General features: G+C 35.7%; 2 protein-coding genes across 3 annotated transcripts; one reads left to right on the forward strand and one right to left on the reverse strand.

Annotated features, from left to right (window-relative positions):
- The first annotated feature begins 1,270 nt into the window (after window positions 1-1,270).
- LOC107878430 (serine/threonine-protein kinase EDR1) lies at window positions 1,271-16,161 on the forward strand. 2 transcript variants are annotated; one of them, XM_016725427.2, is made up of 17 exons: window positions 1,286-1,527; window positions 4,353-4,748; window positions 6,552-6,755; window positions 8,496-8,687; window positions 8,849-9,108; window positions 9,304-9,423; window positions 9,567-9,656; window positions 10,777-10,872; window positions 12,020-12,106; window positions 12,425-12,539; window positions 12,919-13,204; window positions 14,111-14,234; window positions 14,322-14,341; window positions 14,454-14,610; window positions 15,287-15,575; window positions 15,714-15,786; window positions 15,910-16,161. In XM_016725427.2, the coding sequence occupies exons 2-17, from the start codon at window positions 4,500-4,502 to the stop codon at window positions 15,990-15,992; spliced, it is 2,445 nt and encodes an 814-aa protein (XP_016580913.1). In that variant the 5' UTR covers window positions 1,286-1,527; window positions 4,353-4,499; the 3' UTR covers window positions 15,993-16,161. The 2 variants fall into 2 exon arrangements, with proteins under 2 accessions (XP_016580914.1, XP_016580913.1); XM_016725428.2 differs by lacking the exons at window positions 15,714-15,786; window positions 15,910-16,161 and having other exon boundaries at window positions 1,271-1,527; window positions 15,244-15,471.
- A 79-nt stretch (window positions 16,162-16,240) lies between these two features.
- Window positions 16,241-18,614, reverse strand: LOC107878431 (F-box/LRR-repeat MAX2 homolog A). The gene has a single exon (XM_016725429.2). It carries the CDS (start codon window positions 18,466-18,468, stop codon window positions 16,351-16,353), a length of 2,118 nt encoding a protein of 705 aa, XP_016580915.1. The 5' UTR covers window positions 18,469-18,614; the 3' UTR covers window positions 16,241-16,350.
- Window positions 18,615-23,623: the final 5,009 nt, after the last annotated feature.

Here is a 23,623-nt window from a genome sequence, read left to right on the forward strand (position 1 = left end):
AGTTATATTGAGATTGTTTAGCTTGTCATTACAATTGACCATTTGATTTGCTCTTTTAAAAATAACATACATCACATAATTTATAAGAAATAATTATTTATTGATAAAAAGGTTAGTCTGATGGAGTAATATTAATTTTTTGTGTTGAAAATAATATGTATCACATAATTTTTATTTTTATTTTTTGCTATCTTATTTAGTAGGTCTTGTAGCCTCTTGTTCGTAGTGTTTTGTATAGTTAGTTTAGAATGTCACTCTACGGGTGTTTTGTTTCCTTTACTATATAGCGGTATGATGTTTCTTTTTTGTTGGTTGCTTTTGTGATTTTTGTTTGCTCATATTTGTTATTTATCCTGAGCCGAGGGACTATCGAAAATAACCTCTCTACTTCAGATAAAACAGTGATATGAACTGCGTACACTTTATCTTTTTTAGATCACACTTTGTAAAAATATATTGAGTATATTGTTATTATTTAGTGCAAAATAATATAAAAAATTTTAACAATATCTCGACCAGAACAATTGTATTTGAATTCAATCAAGTCAATAACAGAGAGGCTAGCTATACTTTATCAAGCCAGACAAATCGACCCACAGCGTGTGAGGAACCAACGAAAGTATAATATATTACTATATTTCTTCATTTCCCGAAATTATGGAATTTAATTCCCAATTGCATTGACCATTGACTAAAAACCAACTCTCTTTGCGTGGTGCCTTCCGAATTTTATACAATACGCATCGCCACTTGTACCTCAATATACAAAAAAATAAATAAATCACAAGTTCAACAAATCCGTGTGTATAATTTAAAAAGCAAAATAAAAGGCCATCGCTTTCCTGGAGGATGCATCAATATACCAATTAATAAGAACACCAACGAATTAAATATTCCTTCATTCTTAATAACAGATTTTATATTTGAGTTTCTTGAAAAATATCATAGATTTTTTAAGTAATTTTCGATAAAAAACTTAACTAATAACGTTTGATCAGATAATTTATTATTATTTGACAAATATTTTTACTATTATTTTATATTTTTGTTAACTTTAAAAATAAAGTATATTTTTTAAATACTATAATTAAAAAACATATGATAAACTTTTATCCAAAAATAATTTATCAAAAATATTTGAAATTTTTTTGATCAAATTTAACTTATTAAAGAGCATTTTACCTCAACATGAACTTTCTGAACGCAAATTACAATTTAGTCGGTCCTTATGCTGGTTTCGAATACTGGCTGAAAAATTAATAATTAAAAAACAATTACTAATAAGAACACAGGTACCCAAAAATATAATCAAACACAATCCCCGCCTCTGTCTCTCTCTCTCTCTCTCTCTCTCTCTCTCACACACACGCACACTTTCTCTCTCTAGAATTTGGTATCGGTGTATAAACTTTCGATTGAGACAAAGAAACTGAATCTTCCGGCGATTTACGATTCCAAAATGCGGTAATCGCCGGATACTAAACTTGCTTCAGATTCATTTTTTTTTCTCCAAGATCTACTCTACTGGTAAATTCTCCGATCACGTTTCTTTTAATTTTTTTTTTGTTATTATTTTTGTATTTATGAATTTCAGATTTATTAGGTTTTATTTGCATGCGTTTATGTTGAATCCACCTTGTTGATTATCTAATTTTTGTTATTATCTTGATTTTTAGTTGTTAGGAGGAGTTTTAATTCAATGTTCGGATTCAGAAATAAGTAGTAACTGTATTGGTGCTGATTATCGACTGGACGCAAGTTTGTGAAAGATGAATTGCAAATCAATTTTATCAAACTTGTACTGAATTGATATTGCGTAGTGTAGTTTAGTGTGATTCAATGTGATTTGGGTAGTACATTTGTTAGTTTTGATCTTTTTGACGAAAATTCAGCTTGTTGATTATCTTGCTTTGAGTCCTCGGTGAGTTCTTGTGACGAATTCTGATTAAATTGCTTGTGTCAAGCCTAGTGAAACGGCTGCATTCAAGTTCATGAAAGATGAACTATTCATCGATTTTTATATGTTGCTTCGATAGTTAGAACCTAGATCATATTAATTTTTTACTGAGTTAATATCGCATCTTGTAGTGTAGTTTGATGTGATTTGGGTAGTACAATTGTTAGTTTTGACTTTTGATGCTTTTGACGAAAATTTCATTTGTCAGCAAAGTAAGGGGGCTGATTATCTAATTCTTAGTATTATATTGATTTAGAGTCTTCCATGAGTTCTTATGAGAGTTTTGATTAAATTGTTGTGTTAAACATAGTGAAACAGTCAGTGTTCGTATTAAGAGAGGAGTAGGAACTGTTAGGCTTGTTGGGTTTGTGGATATACTAGCCATAGTATTGCAGTCTCTGCTTGTGATACATATCATAGTTTGGTGTTTATTGTGTTTAGATTAACGTACTATAATGTTGTTGTTCTTGCTTTTATCTTGTAAACTTTGCTATGTTTTCTTGTTAGTTGCTATAATTTATCCACTTTTTCCTTCTTCTTTGTACGTGGATTTGCTGCACTTGAGCTGAGGGCTTTTATGGAACAACCTCTCTACCTCCAAGAGGTAGTGGTAAGGTCTGCATACGCTCTACCCTCCCTAGATCTCACTTGTGGGATTTCATTGGTTATGTTGTTGTTACTGCTTCGGTAGTTTGAACCTAGATGATATCAAACTTGTACTGAATTAATATTGCGTAGTGTAGTTTGATGTGATTTGGGTAGTACATATGTTAGTTTTGATGTTTTTGACGAAAATTCAGCTTATTGATTATCTTGCTTTAAGTCCTCTGTGAGTTCTTATGAGGAGTTTTGATTAAATTCTTGTGTTAAGCCTATTGAAACGGTGAATGGTCGGAGAGTAGGAACTGTATTACTGCTGAATTTGGACTGCGGTTTGAGTTCATGAATGATGAATTTGCAAATCAACTTTATATGTTGTTTTGGTAGTTAGCATCTAGATGATATTAATCTTTTACTTAATTACTATTACGTTGTGTTGTGTGGTGTGGTTTGATGTGATTTGGATAGTACATTTGTTAGTTTTGACGCTTTGACGAAAATTCATTTGTCAGCAAAGTAGGGTTGCTAAATTCAGCTTGTTGATTATCTTATTCTTGGTATTATCTTGGCTTTGAGTCTTCCGTGAGTTCTTATGAAGAGTTTTGATTAAATTGTTGAATGAAGCCTAGTGAAACGGTCAATGTTCGGATTAGGAACTGTCTTGGTGCTGAATTTTGACTCTAGTTCATGAAATATGAATTGCAAGTCCGTTTATCTGTTGCTTCAGTGGTTAGGACCTTGATGGTGTCAAACTTCTACTGCATTAATATTGCATTGTGTAATGGAGTGTAGTTCGATGTGATTTGGGTAGTACATTTGTTAGTTTTGATGCTTTTGACGAAACTGTCAGCAAATTAGGTTGGTTTGGGAAATAAATAGTAATTTTTCGAATTCCTGCTCATGAAGGGGAATTCTATAGGTTTAATGCATATAATGTTTTTCTATTCCATCTGAGCTGGTGTACAACTATTTGATAAGCGTCAAAACTCGGCACATTTTGAGTGTTAACCATAGTGCATTTCATTTAAAACGTTTCGTACCGGAGGAGCAATGTGACACATTCTTAGAATCAGGTATCGGATATCTTTATTTTATGTTGATCAATTCTCCAATGCACTTCACTTCACTTCACTATAGTGCATTTCATTTGAAACTTTGCGTACTTGAGGAGCAATGAGACACATAATCTTAGGATTGGGATTTGGGATATCTTGTTTTTATGTTGATCAATTCTCCAGTGCACTGCACTTCACCACCTTAGATAGTTTAACATAACAATAATCTAAAAGTTAAATACAGATGGAGATCATTGAACTTCATCTTTGGTTAATGGTCCCACAACTTCTCACATGTGGTGTTCTAGTTCCTGTAGCAACAAAAAAAAAACACAAATGAACGGCACTAGATTCGCTGTACATTATTGTGCTGTGAGGAGACCAGGAGACAAATTAAAAAAGACCATTCTGGAAGCCAAAGGCTCAAGCAACTTCGTAAAGCTGTAGTATCGCTATCTGTTTTTTGTCAGTATAATTTGGTAGTGTTGATCCTTTCAAATGTCATCCTTGTATTCATCTGATTCTTGAAATGGAGACTTATTATCTACTTTGACTCCCTTATTTCTGCTTCAGTTGGGAGCGTCAGACGTTCCAATATTTTAGTGGTCCTTCAGTAGTTTTCGCTGTCGTCCTGCTCTTTTTCCCTTACAAGTCCTCTGAATACCTTTTAAAGTAATCGTATAGTGCCGTCTTTTTTCTAGAAGCATGTTTGTTTTTATTCAAATGTTTTATATTTGCAGATTTTACGGCATCCATCTTGGGCTGGTTGGAGGAGGAGAAGCTCGTTAATAATGATAGTTTGTCTAAAAACAAGTGTGAGATGAATAAGCTCTTTTGTGGGGTAGTAGTGTCTGGGAGATGTTATTGCAATTAAACTATCTACTGACATGGAAGAGGCACGGGATGAAGTTGGGCCTTCAGAGCAGAGGTCCCCAGGGGCTTCATGGTGGCCCTCAGATTTCGTTGAAAAGTTTGGATCTGTTACCCTTGATAGTAAAGAAGAAGATTTGAGGAATAAGGAACTGGGTGAAAATGAAGAATATAACAGGCTTTCATGTCAGACTGCTTCACAGATTCTCTGGAAAACTGGAACACTGTCAGAACCAATTCCAAATGGTTTCTACTCAGTTATTGCTGTGAGCACCATAAAATTTTCTTTTAGATTCTATTCTTCGTTGCTTGTTATTTGATTTTGATAATATACATATCATTTGTTTGTTAAAAGCTGAACTAATGGTTAATTTAGTATTCAACTTTGGTAGCGAGTATCTTATATGCCTTGAAGAGGAGGTTACACAGTTTGATTTTTAGTTATGGAATGTGCATATTAGGCCTAATGCGGCCTATATCGATGTTGTTAATGATGTTTAAGTGCTTTGTATCTTGTAGAACTTGATCAAGGCTCACTGCCAAGAAAACAGTTAAACTTTCGAATCAAGGCCAATCTATCCCATTGAATCAAGTTGATATTTCCTCTTCTTGTCATGTTCAAATAGGTGAAATTCTCCTTCTGCTCGTGTCATCTTAAATGCCAGAGAGGAAGGTCTATACTCTGTAGTTTATAGTTCCCGTTCCTCTCTAGGGTATGCGTTAGCCTTCCTTCCCTTTCCCTTCATATCGACAACTCCTACAGCACAGGATGTGATGTTGCCAGCTGTTTCTTTTTGTTTCCTTGGGAAATATAGTCTATGGCCATTTTTTCTCTTTGAGACCATGTTAGTGTAGGATGGGGGGAAAGCAGAAATATCTCCAGTCTAAGTCTCAAAAACAGAAAAAGAAAGAAGAAGAAGAGAAGTCATGCATTTGAATCTTTGTTTGTCGTAAATGTCAAAAATCTAATTTGAGAATTTGGAAGCTTTTTATCCTACGGTATAATTTTTCCCATATTCTCTTTCTTGACTTTATGTTTGTTATTCAGGATGCTTGTAGCTTGATTTTATTATAATTTTAGCTCTTCTTTCACACTTCTCGACTAATTTAGTAGTGGAAAGAAATGGGCTAGACTAGAACACATTTAAGTCAACATTCATTATGGTTGTTATTCATTTGAAAAAAAAAAAATCGCTCCAAAATCGTGAATGAGATTGCGTCTTATCCTGTCATGCCTTACATGCATAATGAGAATAGTTGCTGCAATATAAAAAAGGTTCAAAGATGAGAATATTCTCATCATGAACTCACGAGAGCTAGTGTTTTTACTAGAATCTCCAGCCAAACTTCCTAGAATATATCTTTTATGACTAGATAGAAATAATGATTGCAGGGTTACTATAGCAGATTCCAACTAGTTTCTGGTTGAGGTGGTGCAGTTGATTATTTGGTTTTTATTAATCCTTCTGTATGATGATATCTGATGCTATAAATGTAGAAATGCTAATTTTGACCTCCTGTTAACATGCGTTTATACTCATCTTGGAACTGATGTACTTGCATAAGTGAGAAACATTTGGTACCTTAATCTTCTCACTTCAGAGTCTAGATTTTATATATATATATATATATATATATATATATATATATTTTTTTTTTTTTCTTTTTAATAAGTAAAGCACCCAGATTCTGTATTTCCACATGACTGTTGGATCGCCACTGTTGTAAGCTGTCCGGCCATCGCCATTAAGGAACATATTTTGGCTTTCCTGTAAATTTCTTATCTTTTTTCTTTTATAGAAGGTACACATATTTGTATATTGTGGACAGACTCCATCAAATGTGTGTAGTCAGCCAAAATATTTTCCTGTAAACTTCTCTGACTGATATATTTCTCAATAGTCAGTTGAAGTTACCAATTTCAAAAAAAAAATTTCTCAATAGTCAGTTGTTCAGGGGCCTTGAACTTATTTCTTTGTTCCTTGTATTTCCCAACTGGCATTTAATTTTGACTAGCAATTGGTTTGATTTTATTTGAATGCTCTTTTCTTTATCCCTTTTTGGTTCAGGAGAAAAGGCTCAAAGAGCTTTTTGAAGATATTCCCACTTTTGATGAACTTCAGGCACTGGAGCAGGAGGGTTTAAGAGCAGATATTATACTTGTGGATGCTGAGAAAGACAAGAAGCTTTCTATGCTGAAGCAACTGATTGTTGCACTAGTGAAAGGTTTAAGCTCAAATCCTGCAGCTACTGTAAAAAAGATAGCTGGATTGGTGGGTTTTCATACTTTTTTACTTTTTCTTCACTGTGCTATAAAATGGCACAATATTTTCCTTTCCTTTCTTTTTTCTATTTGTTTCCATGTCAAATACCTGATTTTTTTATGGGGACGTTTCTTGAGTGGCCGTCCTGTGAATATAACTCTGTTTTTTGGGTTGCACCGAGATTTTTACAAGATCTTCTGGTGATTATTTTTTTGTTGCTGCTGCTGTTCTGTCCAGAACTTTTTCTTTCCCTAAGAGCCCTCTATGTTATGTTTATTTTTCCAATACACTCACAGCAACCAGCCATGTGATTTGACGGTTTTTTAATAGCTTTGGTCTAACTCCTAAATTACATCTAGGCCTCTTTTAACTGTTTTTGTTGATTTCATGAGACATTCTGTAAATATATTTTCAGTAATTTTGATGACCACCTCAGCTTTTTTTAATGCTGAAATACGAATACCTGCAAATCACCAAATCACCAAATATAGACGTGTTCAAGTCCTTAGTATGAAAGCAAAATTGTATAAGGAAGATATATTATTGTCGATCTATCGTGTGTGCTGTTTAGCTAACTCATAAATTTTTTGACTTAAACTTTTTATTCTTCTTGTGGTATCCTAATATCTCTTTGAGTCAAATTGCTGAAATTTGCATGTGTTAATGAACCCATAAGTGGGTTGATGTATCTTTTGTTGGGATAAAATTGATTGGTGATTTAAACTTACATAAAATTATACAGTTTCATTTATCGTTCTACCTGTTAATTTTTAACTCAATATATTAAATTTCAGCCTCAGTGCCTTCGTGTTTCCTTCTATCTTGACTACGGTGTCAGTTATATTTTGCAACAACCCCCCCTTTCTTTAATAACATTACCCTATGAAGATCTTCTCATATTTAGTTACCAAAAGATTAGTAAATATTCTGTGTATCAGCTGACGTCATATTATATAGAGTTATCCGGGGTAATATTCTATTTGTAAAGAGCATGAATTTTTTCTGTTCGATTAACTTGTGAATTGTAATGCATATATGAATTGTAAAGATTTACTTGCTCATTTGAAGGAGAATATTTGGTCTCAGCATATATATTAGGGGAAGAGTTTAAAATGTGTTGTTTACTGTTAAATGGATATGTGGGGCCATGGATTGCATTATAGATTTTTACTCAAAGATAAAGGATTCTTTACCTCACCTCTGAGGGTAGTGGTATGGACTGCGTACATTCTATCCTCCCCAGACCCCACTATATGGGAATATACTGGGTATGTTGTTGTTGTTGTTGTACTCAAAGATAAAGGACCTTTTCACCGTGGTAGAGCAGGTTCCAGTCTGGAGCACTTACCCATTTCCTTACCAATATTTTTGCTACTGTTGTTTCTTTTACTTTGCTTATCTTTACTATTTTTACTGCCAATACTTTCTTTGTTCATATTTTCATCATGGCTTTTGACTCTTGCATTCTTTGCAAACTTGTTATGAAGAAGTGATTTTCTTGAGCGGAGGTTCTATCTTGAACAACCTCTCTACTCCACAAAGGTAGAGGTAAGGACTAGTACACCCACCCTCCCCGGATCCCACTTTTAGGGATATACTGGGTATATTATTGTAGTCAAAGATAAAGGACGAAATTGATGCTAAGCATCTTCCATGAGCATACCTTTTTTTGAAAAAAAAGTTGATGTTAGACATCTTCTGAGGACGCTTTTATCATTTTATCTGTTGTTTGAATGACTCCTTACATAGGTGTCTGATGTTTACAAACGATCGAACTGTGAACTAAGTCCTGCTAAAGCTGCTCTTGAGGAAAGCTCTCACACTTCTGACATCCGAGGCATCCAGATGTTGGGTCACATAAAGCATGGCTCATGTCGTTCTCGAGCAATATTGTTCAAAGTATTAGCGGATACTGTAGGTCTTGAAAGTCGGCTTGTTGTGGTGAGCTTTGAAAATTGTAGTTCTGTGAATTCCATGTTTTATGTCTAAACTCAGTCCTGAAATGTTGCACTGCTAGTTCTTATGAATTCTCACTTTATTTTCTTTCATTGCCATATTTTTCGTGAAATTTAACTTATAATGTTTTTATGTTTCCTAATTAGGGGTTGCCTGCTGAAGGAGCTTCCGAGTGTGTAGACTCATATAAACATATGTCTGTTATAGTTGTGTTAAATTCTGTGGAACTGCTTGTCGATCTTATGCGTTTTCCTGGTCAACTTATTCCTCTATCAATGAAGGCTATTTTCATGACCCACATATCTGCTGCTGGAGAGAGTGATTCTGCAGAAAATGATTCCTGTGATTCACCATTGGAGCCTAACAGTCCTCTTTATGGGTTTTCAGAGAGAATTGATCCTGAGAGGTTAGATTGAAATCTTTCTCACTTTTTATTTATTATTGTTTAAGTTTAATTGCTATAATTCTTTTCATCTTTTGTCTGTTGCATTATCATTGTTGACACTCTGTAATCTGCAGGAAGTTTGTTTTTGCTGGTGAAGCTGCAGTTTCATTTCTTCTTTTCCCTAATTCATTTTGAATTAATCTTTTTATTCTACAGTTCTGAGAAAGATGATGCTCTTCAATACCAGAGGAGACTAGAAGCATCTTCAAATGCCGCAGGACCTTCATTGAGGAATATGATGTTACGGTCTAACACTTCAATTGATAGAAAATTGAGGTATGATTTCGCTCGGCTAAAAAATTATGCTTTTACAAAATAACATTAACATTTCATTGTATTCTTTTTGAGCAAAGGAAATTCGGAATGCTCTTTCTGTTCCGTGGTTCTTATTTTCTTATTGATATATTTCTGTGTATCAGTTTCTCGCATAGCGAACCCAATATTGCTACTGCAGCTTGGAGAAGGAGCCGAAGAAAAGTTATTACTGAACAAAGGACTGCAAGTTCAAGGTTTATTTTTCTATGGCCACGACTCCTATTCAATTGATTTTTCCATCATATTCATTGAAGCTCTTCATCAGTTTTCCAATTTTGGATGAGATCATACCAGCACCCTCTGGATCAAATCAGTTTTTTGTTCTTTAAATTAAATTACTGAAAAAATAAAATCATTTGAAGTCAAGTCCTCTGGTTGTAGTTTTCCCTTGAGCATCTGTCTGACTATGTTTCTGGTGTGACTGTTAGCGTATGGGTATATAATGGACGTGTGACTAGATATTCCCCTGGGCGATTCTCTTTTTTGATAAGGTAATGTAACAAAGGAAACAAATGATTCTCAAAGAACTTGTGCTGCACAGTAAAGGATGCCATTCACCCCTTGCATAAATTTGTACGGTTGTTTTATAACTATGAATTTCTTGTTTACAAATAGTTAGCTTGGTTTTTTTCCTTTTTAGCTGGTGGTTATGGTGTGAGTAGTAGGATTTTTGACTTGTTTTTATTTTCTTCATTGATCTGTCACTTATTTATTTATTTTTGTTACTGCAACATTTTGTGTTTAATTTGTGACACCACTTTTGAATAGACTATATTGAACTTAGCATTAGTTTTAGAAACTGATTCCTTCTTTTCATTGTTTTGAACCTGTCTTCTATCAATGAAAAAAGAACCTGGCATTTCACATGTTCTTGTATACCATTTATTTACTTTTATCACTGAAGCATTTTGTGGTTAGATTGTAACTCCAATTTGAATCAACTAATATCGAGTTGGAAAATTTTAGAAGGCTCTTTGAGATTACCCTGATTCTGTCTTTAAACATGTCTTTTATAATCCATGAAAAAGAAAATTTGGCATCTCACATGTACATGTATAGCATCTTGTTTTAAATAAACAGTCCTAGATGTGTGGTTATATCTTTGAGAGCTTCTCAGTTTTTTCTTGTCAATCTCCATAAATCAAAAGATATTTTTGTCATGCTAAAGGTGTGTCAAACAATGTTATGGAAAATTGTAAGACTGCGAGGTGTTTTTCAAAACATCAAGTGGCTCTCTTTATCTCCATTAACCAGAGCTGCTCATTTTAGTGTAATGGATACTAACTATGTTCTTGTCTCACTTCAAATCTGTAGTCCAGAGCACCCTTCATTTCGAGCACGTGCTCGCTCTATGCTTAGTGGTGATACCAAAACGTGCAGAGATTATTCAGATGATGTTGCTACATCAAGGTACTTAATACTGGTCTTGTTTTCAGTTTGCTGTGAGTTTATGCCAGTAAATCAGTAGAACATTGACGTGTATAAAGAACTCAATTGTTCTTTTTATTCCTGCCGTTATTTTTGGTTCATCTTGCATGTTATTGTCATTCATATTCCCAGTTCACAATCCTTTGGTTCATTTGCTTCCATTGTTCCTTTGGTTCATTTGCTTCCATTGTCAATCCGCGAGGTCAATGCTGCTTAAATGAATCGTTGAATGCAGTGTTTTGATGTTAGTTAGAGCATGTTTTCTGTAGAACACAAGTGCATACCTCAGCAGCTAACTCATATGAAATATTTCTGTTGATGAAATTCCACTAATATTATTAGTATCTTAAACAGGGGTATTTGGCTTTTTAATCGGTTGTTTTGGCTACTAGATTTTGATGAAAGGGCTTAATAGGTGTTGATGATGGGTTTTACATACCTGATAGTTAGTACGGGGTGCATATGGAATACTAGTCTTGGATGTTAGTGTGTTGGCATTTGGTTCTATTACCCTGATAAGTTTTAATTAATTATTCTAAATATATAAGATTAGCTATTATTTGCTCCTTAAATATTTGATCCAGTAATTATGTTTCTTAAAACTATAACTCGGAAGCGGTTCATATTACTGCAATAATGATGACACATTTCATTTTAGGAATCATAAAAGAGAATAAAGAACAGATTGGATGAAAATAAGTCTCCTTTGCAGAGGAACTAAAAAGACGTAACAATTGAATTGCGATGACCATAAGTTGCTTGGTAGAGGAATTTGGAGTACTGGGTGTTCCATATTATCTCTTTGTTTGCCTCCTCTTTCTGTGGAGAATCTCAGAGTAGACTTATAAAGTTACATAATTTCTCCCTTTAAAATAGGATAGTGGTCTGAACTATTCATTTTTAATCTATTTGACACAGCCATTTTTTTTTGACGTTTTATGGGATGAGTAACACAGAATTATAAATGTCTGTGAGTTCAAATTTTCAGAATCTCTTCCCTTCTAATATATGCAGACTCACTAGATTTACCTGTTTAATAGTGGATCAATTTGCAAAGACTTTTGAACATAATAAAACCTTCGTCATTGTCCAAAAAATCGCCTAATGGACTGACAGTCTCTATCCTCAGGTCAGAAGGGGCATCAACATCAGAACCACGTAGGCTACGAAGAAGAAGTATTAGTATTACTCCAGAAATTGGTGATGACATCGTAAGGTAGATATTTTCATTATAATGGTCAGCATCATAGATGTCTTCTTTCGTCGTTTATTGGGTCATCGTTTTGGTATTAATTTGTACAAGAACTTATTTGACGCTAAATTTTGTTATTATCTGTCTTTCGTGAAATATTCCAAGAATGTTAGTAAGAACCGAATGTAACTCTATGAAGAAAGAAGAATTTATTGCTTAGAACTTGTGGCTGGATATAATGTACTTTCATCAGAATATGGAGGCTGTCAGAAATGTTTCTAAGAAGACAGCAACCAATTCCTTCTTTGACTTGTGCCATTTTTGTGTCATGAATGAAACCAGGGCGGTTCGAGCAATGAATGAAGCACTGAAGCAGAATCGAAGAGAACAAGGGGAAAATAGCTCATCCCCTCATACTTCAAGTGACAGAGGTGGGGCGTTGGATCTTCAAAAAAATGTATGCTACCTTCTCTCTGGTTTTGAGGTTCCTAATACTTTGATGTCTTTCACTCTGGAAACAGTTAGGTTTTGTTACCGGTTCAAATGAGCAGCAGTATATATTCTTGTTGGATTTTTCCCCCTGATTCTGCGGCTGTCCTTTTCTCTAGGAATCTTGCACTCTTTTAATTTTGCCCACATGAAGTTGCATTTGAGTATCTTTATGAGTTGTTTTCTTCTTACTAAATGGATGTTATAATCTTAGTTCATGGTAAACATAAAGGGAACTCTCATTATTAGAATATTCTATCTTAACCCTAACTGAGTAATATAAAACAGTAATTTGATGCATGTCTCCTTCTATTTCATTGGTGTTGGCTAACGATTTGTACTTTTAGGTGTCTGATTTTCACCATGACCACCATGAAATATCTGGTGGACAGTCTTCCTTGTTTCCATTGTCAAGGGAGCACATGCGCTCTCAGAAAGCAGTATCATTACCCTCGTCTCCCCATGAATTCAGGAGGCAGGATCCAGAAGGAGGGGGGCAGGTGAATGACAAAATGGTCTCAACCTGGAATAGGATTCTGGAATCACCCATGTTCCTGAACAAGCCTCTTCTACCTTTTGAAGAATGGAATATAGACTTCTCAGAGTTAACTGTTGGCACTCGTGTTGGCATTGGTGAGTTTATGTAAAACCATTTTTCCAAGTGGCACTGTTGTATATTATTTTTCATTTTATTTTAGTTTGCTAGATCATTTGGTTTCACTTATTGCTTCAATACCAGTATTGAGTCCACAATAAACTGATTTGAGACTCTTGTCATTGCTCCTTGGTCTAATGCCTGCCAACTGTTATACTATTTCTGGTGGATCAAGCTGTGTGAACTTCAATCACTTTGTGCTTTGAGTTTGGTGTAGAAAACAGTTTGGATTTGCCACTTTCATCAAACTATCGTAGGAAAGAGGTTACAGGGATTTTTATGCAAAGAGCACGCGATGAAGGAGAGATGCAATGTAAAATAGATGGTCTAGAGAGTTTGTTATCTATGAGGTCACATCATCATGCGTAATAAGTGTGTGCAACTGCATTGTGAAAGAGAAGTTCCTTTTTGCAAAAGTATGGGCTTTAGGGAGCGAGGTGATTAGTTATTTTGCGAATGATTTCTAACCATTTTCTGGAAAATTTATATCTCAAAACTTCTTTTGAAGTCATCAAAGGTGGAGTGCTTTGTGGGGAGTCCTATTGACGGTGAACTTAGGAATGGGGATATAATTGTAACTAGGTGGTGTGTTGTTCAAGGAAGGAACATGGGTAATCTGTTGGTCACCTTTAATTGTAGGTCCGCCTCATACTTATGGGCAGTGATTATGCTATATTAGACATTTGGTGGATACTCCCAACTCCCAAGAACTGACACATACATGTCTAGTGGTAAGAGTGCAGTACTTGTATTTTTGGTATGAGGAAATTCCTTGCTTGGATAGATATATCTTCAAATTGATCAAGGACCAAAGATGTGCTTTCCTATGTTCTGTTGATCTGCATTTTCTTCCACACTCCTAAACAATCTGGCTATATTTACAGGATTCTTTGGAGAAGTTTTTCGAGGTATTTGGAATGGAACTGATGTCGCTATTAAAGTTTTCCTGGAGCAAGATCTTACGGAGGAAAACATGGAGGACTTTTGCAATGAGATTTCTATCCTTAGGTATTGTGTCTTTCTAGGATTGGGCTCAACTCCTTTTGGGTTCAAAATGTTCTAACATTAATTTTTTTTTTCTTTTTGCTTTCTCAGCCATCTTCGGCATCCAAATGGTATTCCTCTTCTCTTTTCCTTTCAAGTATTGATTTTTCTTTCATACTTGGCTTTATGATATTGCTCCTTGTTTTGGACTACTGCATATCTAACTTCAGCCTATGGCTGCAGTTATATTGTTTCTTGGTGCATGCACAAAGCCTCCTCATTTGTCCATGGTTACTGAATACATGGAGATGGGATCTCTATATTATTTGATCCATTTAAGTGGTCAAAAGAAGAGAATTAGCTGGCGGAGGAGACTCAAGATGCTTCGTGACATATGCAGGTTGGTTTTTTGTTGATCTTTGGTGTTGCTAGATAACTCAGTGATCCTTAATGCTTTTTAGCAATTATATCTTCTAACTAATGCTCCCGTGACATTTTGGTTAAAGCTTCAATGATATTTGCAGGGGTCTCAAATACAAAATTATAAAACGCAGTAAAACTCTTTAAATGTCACTTGAAAAATTGATTGGCCTTGATATATTTTCAGGAAGTGTCCTAATACTACTGCGTACACTTTACCCTACCCAAACCCCACTTTGTGGGAATACACTGGGTATGTTGTTGTTTTCCTAATACTGGGAGCAAATACTCTTATAATGTTATGTGGAGAAACGCAATTAATATTACATTTTCATACTTATATTAAAATTAACAATCTTTTTTGCATGCCTTATTGAAACGTGTGATGCTTATTGTTTAATTTGGATTCATCTTTGTTCGTGCAATTAAACAATGTTTTGCATGATGCAAGTTCCATGACCCTATGAGACAGTTCTTTTTCTAGGAATGCTGATTGCAATCCCTTCAACACATGTTAATTACAGAGACCCTCTATTGGTTTTTTAATTACATAATGCTTCAAAAACTTTTAAATAAATACCTCAACTGTGCTTCTACTTTTATATTTCTCAAGGACGGGATTTATGATTAGTTTCTTGCTTCTGTTGGCAACTAAGAGGGTTGATGTGCATACATCGGATGAAGATAGTCCATCGTGATCTAAAAAGTGCAAACTGCCTCGTGAACAAGCACTGGAGTGTCAAAATATGTGATTTTGGTCTCTCGAGAATAATGACAGATACACCTATAAGAGATACTACATCAGCTGGCACTCCCGAATGGATGGCTCCAGAACTCATCCGCAATGAGTCTTTTACAGAAAAATGTGACATTTTTAGTCTTGGCGTGATAATGTGGGAGCTTTGTACTCTAAACAGACCATGGGAGGGTGTACCGCCGGAGCGGGTATGCTAAATTTCACCTCCATTAAATTACATAGTAACTTTGTCATGGTTAATTGTTTTTTCTTATGTCTTGGGGGTTAGTGTCTTATTTCCACATGGCTACATCAAGTAACAGCAACTGCCTTGTGCCCACTTTCAGGTAGTTTATGTTGTTGCCAATGAAGGATCAAGGCTAGAGATACCTGAAGGACCCCTGGGCAGACTAATTGCAGGTATTTCTGGCGAAACGTATAGCTAAATTCAAAGGACCCATGTATTTCACCGTTCTTCTGTTCTCCATAATGTTCTCCTTTTTAGTTATTTCAAGTCCCTGACTCATTGTTTTTCCATTTCAGACTGTTGGGCAGAGCCTAATGAAAGACCAAGTTGCGGGGAAATTCTCACCCGACTGCTAGAGTGCGAGTATTCACTTGGATAGCGCAATTTGTTTTGTTTGTACAGAAACACATGGTAGAGGTGTTAACAGTGTCCGGCTCAAGTTGTAACTTCTGTGTGATTTTCCAGTTTTAGAAAATATCGTGTTTGTAGAAATATAGTTGAAACATTCAACCTTTTTGTGAAATCCAATGCAGAGTTCGTTTTCCTAATTCTAGTCTCTGCAAGCAAAATTTGAACCCAAATTATAGTGATCCTCCTCTTTGTCCCAATTGCACAGTGCATCAGTAATCAATGCACAAAACCCATATATGCATATAAAGAGATCTGGATCCCATAATCTAATACATAATCTGACGAAATGACATGGAAAAATTGGGTTGAGAATTTAGTTCCTTGCATCAATCAGATATTGGGCGCCTGTTTAGGGCAGCTTCAAAGCGGCTCAAGGAGTCAGCCCTCATCTCTGTACTCGTGTCATTCTCTGGTGCTGGATAGTAATCCTCTCTCAGTTGTACATCTCGTAAGTTTGGGATCCTAAGAAGGAACATCATGAAATGTTCATGTGCTGTTCCATGGATGAAGAGTTTTCTGAGAGTAACGCATTCTTGTAGAAGCCCAGCTGCTGGTAGGGATAGACACCTTTGGTTAACGTCCCTATCTTGTGGTGGCCAGTAATCAAGTTCGGTAAGGCTCAAATTTCCTATCCCAAACAAATAAAACCTTTCCCACAAGCTCAAATCCATCTGTCCTGATGGCGCGGTGTGTGCATAACCTATGGTATCTCCACAATCCAAATGCATCTTGGATAGCATAGGATAGTGTAGAAGAGTGCTCAGTCCAAATTCTCGCTCCGAAGGCTTTGACCAAAGCCTGCAATCTCCTTCAACCCTAATTTTGATCTCCTCTAAGTTAGGACAGTCTTCAAGACCCGCAGCTGTTAAAGGAGTCAAAAGCTCACCAACGCCAATCCAAAGAGAGAGGGATTGCAGCCGATCCCATGATCGTCCACTATATCCATTAGCATGGCCATTGACTTCCTCATACAAACTATTAAGATCATAGGAGAACTTGCATCTCTTCTGTTGTTTAATCATGAACACATCTTCCTCGCATCCGAATGTATCCCCAGAACCAGCAGAGCTGCTTGATCCTTCACCTACATCACTCACGTTAAGATCAAACCTGTATCTATAACCATCAAGATCTTCAAATTCTTCAACACTATCCCACACGCAATCAATGTGTAGCTTTTGGATCCGTTCTTGTATTGGTTCCAATGCTTTCAATGAAGAAGAGGCTCCAAGATTCTTGCAGCTAGATATCTTGACATCAACCAACGTTTTCTTAAGCAAAGAAACCAGCGTCCTCATGCCGCTCATAGTAATCTTGTTACAACCTTGAATCTCAAACTTAGCTAACCTCCAACACCCTCTACCGATAGCTATCAACCCCATATCATCCAAATCCCCCACATTCCTTAGCGACAAAGATTGAAGCCCTTGACAAAGAGCCACCCCATCCAATTTCCATTCAATTGGCATAGAAACGCCACAAAATTGCCCCAACTTCAACGATCTCAATTTAGGACATTTTTTACTCAAAACTTCCAATGCAGGACCGGTATCTCTAACACTATTACAAACATCTAAAACAAGCTCTTCAAGCAATGGAAGACCAGAAAATACCTCAATCAAAGTCGAAACACTAAATTTCGCGTCCTCTTGAGTAAACCCCTCATCATTTGGATCACTTCTAGAATTCAACAAAGCTGAAGTATCCGCCAAATGTAGCACTGACAATTTCGGACAATTGTTAGCTATACAAACCAAACATTCATCACCAACAAACCCAATGTACCTACAATCAAACATACAAGCAACACGAAACTCCTTCAAATTAGGACAAGCTCGCGCAATCGCCATAACCTCCTCCGACTTAAACCCTTCAGGTAAACACGAATTCAACAGATTAAAGCTCGTTAGACTAGCCGCAGTAGTCGGATAACATTCAAGTGCTGCAGGAATATCTTCCGTCCAGCAGTAAAAAGTCGACAAATCAATCGAAACTAGCCGCGGATAATTTTGAAATAGGATATCAAGCTCTTCCCCGGGTGATAACTGGGGACGCTGGTGCCACCTAACTAGCTTAATTTCCTTTACGCCCGGCCACACGCGCGGCAGAACATCCCTCCCGTAAACAACTAGTGAAGTAACAGAAGGAAATGAGTGGTTCAGAAGCTGCGCGATTTGTGATGTGTCTGCACCTCCTGTATATGGTCCTCCCCATGGTGACAGAAAAGAGAGGTCGACGTGGGTGATTGATTGGAAGCAATTGGGCAACATGAAGAGATGACCGATGTTGCCACGGAGCGTGAGGGAAGAGCGCGTGATGCGTTCGAGGATACGGAATTTCCGGGAGACGAGGGAGGTGGAGTTGCGGCTGCGGACGTCGGAGATGGTGGAGATTATGGCGTAGAGGAGTACGTCGGGGAGGTCGTTAATGGTTGTGGTAGACATTGATAGGCTTACTTATGGAGAGAATTTTGAAGTGAAGAGATTTTAGAAATTATCAGATATTATTTTTGGTAAGTGGAAATAGGGGAGAGGGTTTTTCGGAAATTGGGTTTTGGAATTTGAGATGGGGAGGAGGGGGTTGTGACAAATGTGATGATTGGTATTTCATAATTTGTTTGAATATTTTAAAGTGCGCTATACGTCCGTACATTTTTTTATAAGGAAAGAAGTGTCAAATTTAACCACTACTTTAAAAAAAAATTAATTAAATACTTTCTCCGTCCCAAATTATTCGTCTTAAATTGAGATGACACAATTATTAAGAAAACGATGATTAATAATTTAACTTTACCATTCTGCCCCTATTAATTGTGTCATGTTATTAATTCCAATATTGATGGAATTATTATATGACTGATACCAAAACACTTTTTGCATGAATAATTAGGTTTATAGGATTACCAAAATCTTTACAACATTTTTCAAGATTTGATAATTCAATGTAAGTGATAAGGAGTAATCAATTACTAAAGGTATAATGGAAAAAAATGTCTTGTCTTGATTAATGAAAAAAAACAAGTAAAACGAGAAATTAAATTATAAAATTTAGGACGGGTAGTTTGTGACGGAGGGAGTATAGCCTTTGTCAAGATTAAATTTACCATCGCTCTAAAATTTTGGGTTAAATTTACTTTTTTACTTTAAAAATTGATTAAATAATCTTTCGTTATATATTAAGGTTAAATTTACCATCAATTTCATATTTTGAGGTTATATTTACCTCCTTGTTACGAAGACCTTTTTCACTTGTACCCTTCTTTTAACAGAAGAGTTCAAGTAAATGTTAAATGACCTTTTAAAAAAAATAAACCATACCCTAATCTAACCTTCCGATTTGGGCCACAAATAAATATACCCTCCTTCAGTTTTGTTGGTCGAACTTTTTCGACGAACAATATACTTTTTTTTCAACATACAACGTTGGTAGGTTGTTATAAATGAACGAAAAGCAAAAAAGAAATGAGATAATGCAGAAGTATGCAACTAGAGAAAATGTCTATTACAAACTTTGCTCCTGTTCAATTATGTTTAAATTTTAAAATTTGATATGTAATTCCATGTGCGTTCAGATTCTACATAAAGAAATGATGAAAAATTTATGTAGATCCAAATTATATATAAAAATATAAGAATGAAGAGATGTAACAATTGACACACAGGGAGATCTCTTAATTCAATCATTCAAAGGGTCTAATTTGTTGCATTTGATCGCTAAGTGCCTTTTTCATGAGCTCAACATTGATGTAGATCCATGAACTGATTGAAAAGTATATTTGTTTGTGTTTGCACTAATGCTGATTCATTTTTCATGAGTTATGCACTATTTGATATATATAGTGGCTTAATCTCATTGAAAAGGGGGTTTATATCTGTTTGTATCTTTTTGATGGCTCGAATCAAATGAATAAATTAGATTAGAGTGTATTATATTAAAAAATGGGTCATTTAACACTGATTTAGGCTTTTCTATTAAGGGAATGATACATGTGAAAAGTTTCTTTGCAACAAGGGTAAATTTGACCCCAAAGTATGATATCGAAGATAAATTTGACCCCAAAATATGATATTGGAGATAAATTTGACCCCAATGTATAATAAAGGATATATTTAGATAATTTTAAAAGTAAAAGATAAATAATTTTAAAAGTAAAAGATAAATTTGACCCCAAAATATGACGAAGAATATATAATCAATCTTTCAAATTAGAAAAGTAAATTTGACCCTTTATCCCTTTTTATATGATTTATTCTTTTTCTTTTTGTTTTGTTATGTTTTATTTAAATAGAAAAACTATTAGTATAACCTTTCTATCTTCGTACGATAGCAATAAGGCTGGGCTATTGTAATTGTTGTTAAAATTTAATAAAAAAATTATAATTATAATGTCCGAATTACCATACACACATAATAGTTAATTTTATGAAATGCCTATTATTTTTGACTAATAATATGTGTTAGGAGAGTTTATCCATCAAAATTAAAATGGATGGACAAACTTACCTAGTAGAATAAATATTTAGAGGATGATTCCATTCATCTATTTTTGAAATTTCAATTTTTACTTTTAATAACTTTTTAATTGTAGTATCTCATCTTAGCTAGGAATGTGTAGTATATAAGAATTAAGATAGAAGGCTAGTAGATAGGAATACGTACTTGTTAGTAGGTGGGAGTATTTTTCTTTCAATTATAGTGCTATGTTTGTAGTTCTTGTTCTTGAATTTGTGGTTGATATCTGCTGTTTCGGTATAATCGTTGCAGTATTATATCGTGGCTCTAGTACCTCTGTTACATCTTTTGCTAGATTGTTGTTTGTCTTGGACGGCCAGGGTCTATCAGAAACAATCTCTCTACCTCACTTCTGAGGTTGTGTACGGACTACGAACTGTGCACACTCAACTTTCTCAAGATCCCACTTTATGAAAATATACTAGGTATATTGTTGTTGTTTTAATATCACCTGGTATATTTAATGAATTTTTTTTGTTTCTCATTCGGTGTCCGATGTCCACATAGAAGCTCAACTAATCCGGATCCGCGTCGCATGTTTAAGTTCATAATATTGTAAATATCTCCCTATTTAATTTATCTCTTCTTTTACATCTTTTAAGTACTTTTAATTATAAAGTTATCATCTATCATACCTCTAATTAGTGCAGCCTACCAAACTGACATGCCCAAAAAATCGGGCCGTGTAGTATGGAACCTCAAGCCCACATGAATCGGAGGTCGTCCCGATAACCCAACCTAACCATCATCACAACAACCACAAGGTCCGGGTGAATCCCGACCTTATAATAAGATAGCAAAAATATAAGGCCAATAATCACTACTTAGAAAATATCTAACATTTCATTAACGTTAACAATCTAGCCAATACACAAGTCCACAGTCATTCACAAAAGCCTCTACCAAATCGAAGTCAATAATATGTCGGGACATGCTCCTGACAATAGTCAAGTACTAAATCTATACAAGTCTAAGACATAGAATAACGTGACTTTGAAAGGTAGGTCTTCCAGAGTATGGAAGCTCATTACTTCAAGATCAATGTCCAAATCGCTCGAACGTCTAATCACTGCGTAGAAGAAGAAGATGCTCCAGCCCCTATATCACGTGGGGACATAGCGTCCGGAGAAGGTTAGAGGTTGGAGCATCATCATGTAACCTAAGGATAAGGATAAAATAACACATTTGTTCAATCCAGGTCAAATCATTATATACAATCATATCTACACAAGCATAGGCATATATGAAGATACATGTATATATAGTTACACAACATGCCAAACCATGGAACAAGTTATAACATACATTCTCAAATCATTCATTCATGAGTCATGGAGTGATGAGCTTTCAATCTTCCACATTACCAATTTTATAACCATGAACTTCTTCATTACCTTATTCATTGGGGATCTGAACCCCTAACCAACTCAACCAATCCAACCAATTTAACCAAGTCAACCAATTAACCGATTTAACTAATTTAATCAATTCATTAGGCAAGGGACTCGAACCATAAGCAGTCTCATCGGACTCGAACCACTAGTCATCTCATCGGACTAGGAACTCAAACCTCTAGTCATTTCCTTGAACTAGGGACTCGAACCACTAGTTAACTCATCGGACTAGGGACTCGAACCACTAGTCATGTCATTAGACGAGGTATTTTAACCTCAAGAGATCGCTTTAGGCGAGGGAGTCGAACCACAAGTCATTTCATTGGATTAGGGACTCAAACCACTAGTCATTTCAATGGGTGAGGGACTCGAACCACTAGTCATTTCATTGGACGGACGACTTAAACCACAAGCCATTTCATTGGACTAAGGACTCGTACTACTAGTCATTTCATTGGGTAGGGGACTCAAACCACAAGCCATTTCATTCCACACTTTAGCTCCACACATAATTTCAAGTTCAAACTTAGGGAATTGAAACCCTTTTCTTAGCCATCAAACCAACATGGTCATAATTTAACTAATTACATGGCTAGCAACACCAACACAATACCAATTATCAACCTATAATACCCCAAAAAATCCAAACCAATATTAGAGCCATGTACCAAGATCATGCATAGTACATCATGGTTCTTTTATAGTTTTATGAGTAGGTTAGATGTATATTAAGGCTTCAAATAACTCCCATCTATCAGACGAATCAAAACATTCCTCACCGATCGAATTCTTGAGAAAGATATTGCCATAGTCAGATTCAAATGAGCATATATCTTATTATACTTGGAATTTTTGAGCTCATGACCTATAAACAGATAAATAATTGAATTATCTTTTCAACGATACCAATTTTTCCTAAATCCAATATCGGAGCAAAGAGTTATTCCTATTTTACTCCAGTATGTCAGGCTGGAAACTGTGTGACAACATTCGTGGTAGCTTACCACATTTGTGACTCCCTAACATGAAGGTCGTCAGCCTTAGGTAGAATCCAGCTCCTGTGTGACGACATTCATGGTAGCTTACCATATTTGTGACGCCCTACCACAAAGGTCGTCAGCCTTAGGCAGAATCCAGCTCCTATGTGACGACATTTGTGGTAGCTTACCACATTTGTGACGCCCTACCACGAAGGTCGTCAGCCTTAAGCAGAAACCATCTCCTAAGTGATGACATTCGTGGTAGCTTACCATATTTGTGACGCCCTACCATGAAGGTCGTCAGACTTAGGCAGAAACCATCAGTTCCAGCTCCTGTGTGACGGCATTTTTGATGGCTTACCACACTTTTGACGCCTTGTCACAAATATCATCAGCTATGATTTTCAGCAACTGGGAATTTATTTCATAAGGGTATTTTGGTATTTTTCCTTCACTTCCCACGACTTATAACCCTCAAGAAACGTATTATCTTCCATTCTCTTTAGTTAAAACATCTTAAAAACCGTCTCTTACACTTTCAACCACAAGATTAGGGTTTCCTCTCAAGATTATCTCCTCAGGAACAAGAGCATTCTTTCTCAAAGGGGTTAAACCCTAGTCAACAAAAATCAAGGGCAGGCCTAAGGATTTCTTCAGGAACCTTCAGAAACATTAGATCTCTTTCAAGATTAAGCTTTAAGGTATGCATAGTG

This window comes from Capsicum annuum, chromosome 7 (assembly GCF_002878395.1).
Source record: "Capsicum annuum cultivar UCD-10X-F1 chromosome 7, UCD10Xv1.1, whole genome shotgun sequence".
Taxonomy (NCBI): domain Eukaryota; kingdom Viridiplantae; phylum Streptophyta; class Magnoliopsida; order Solanales; family Solanaceae; genus Capsicum; species Capsicum annuum.

Coding starts and splice junctions, on each gene's coding strand:
- LOC107878430 (XM_016725427.2), top strand. CDS start 4,500: ATGGAAGAGGCACGGGATGAAGTTGGGCCTTCAGAGCAGAGGTCCCCA. Junction 9,109..9,303: donor GAGAGAATTGATCCTGAGAG/GTTAGATTGAAA, acceptor TTTATTCTACAG/TTCTGAGAAAGATGATGCTC. Junction 12,107..12,424: donor ATTGGTGATGACATCGTAAG/GTAGATATTTTC, acceptor GAATGAAACCAG/GGCGGTTCGAGCAATGAATG.
- LOC107878431 (XM_016725429.2), bottom strand. CDS start 18,468: ATGTCTACCACAACCATTAACGACCTCCCCGACGTACTCCTCTACGCC.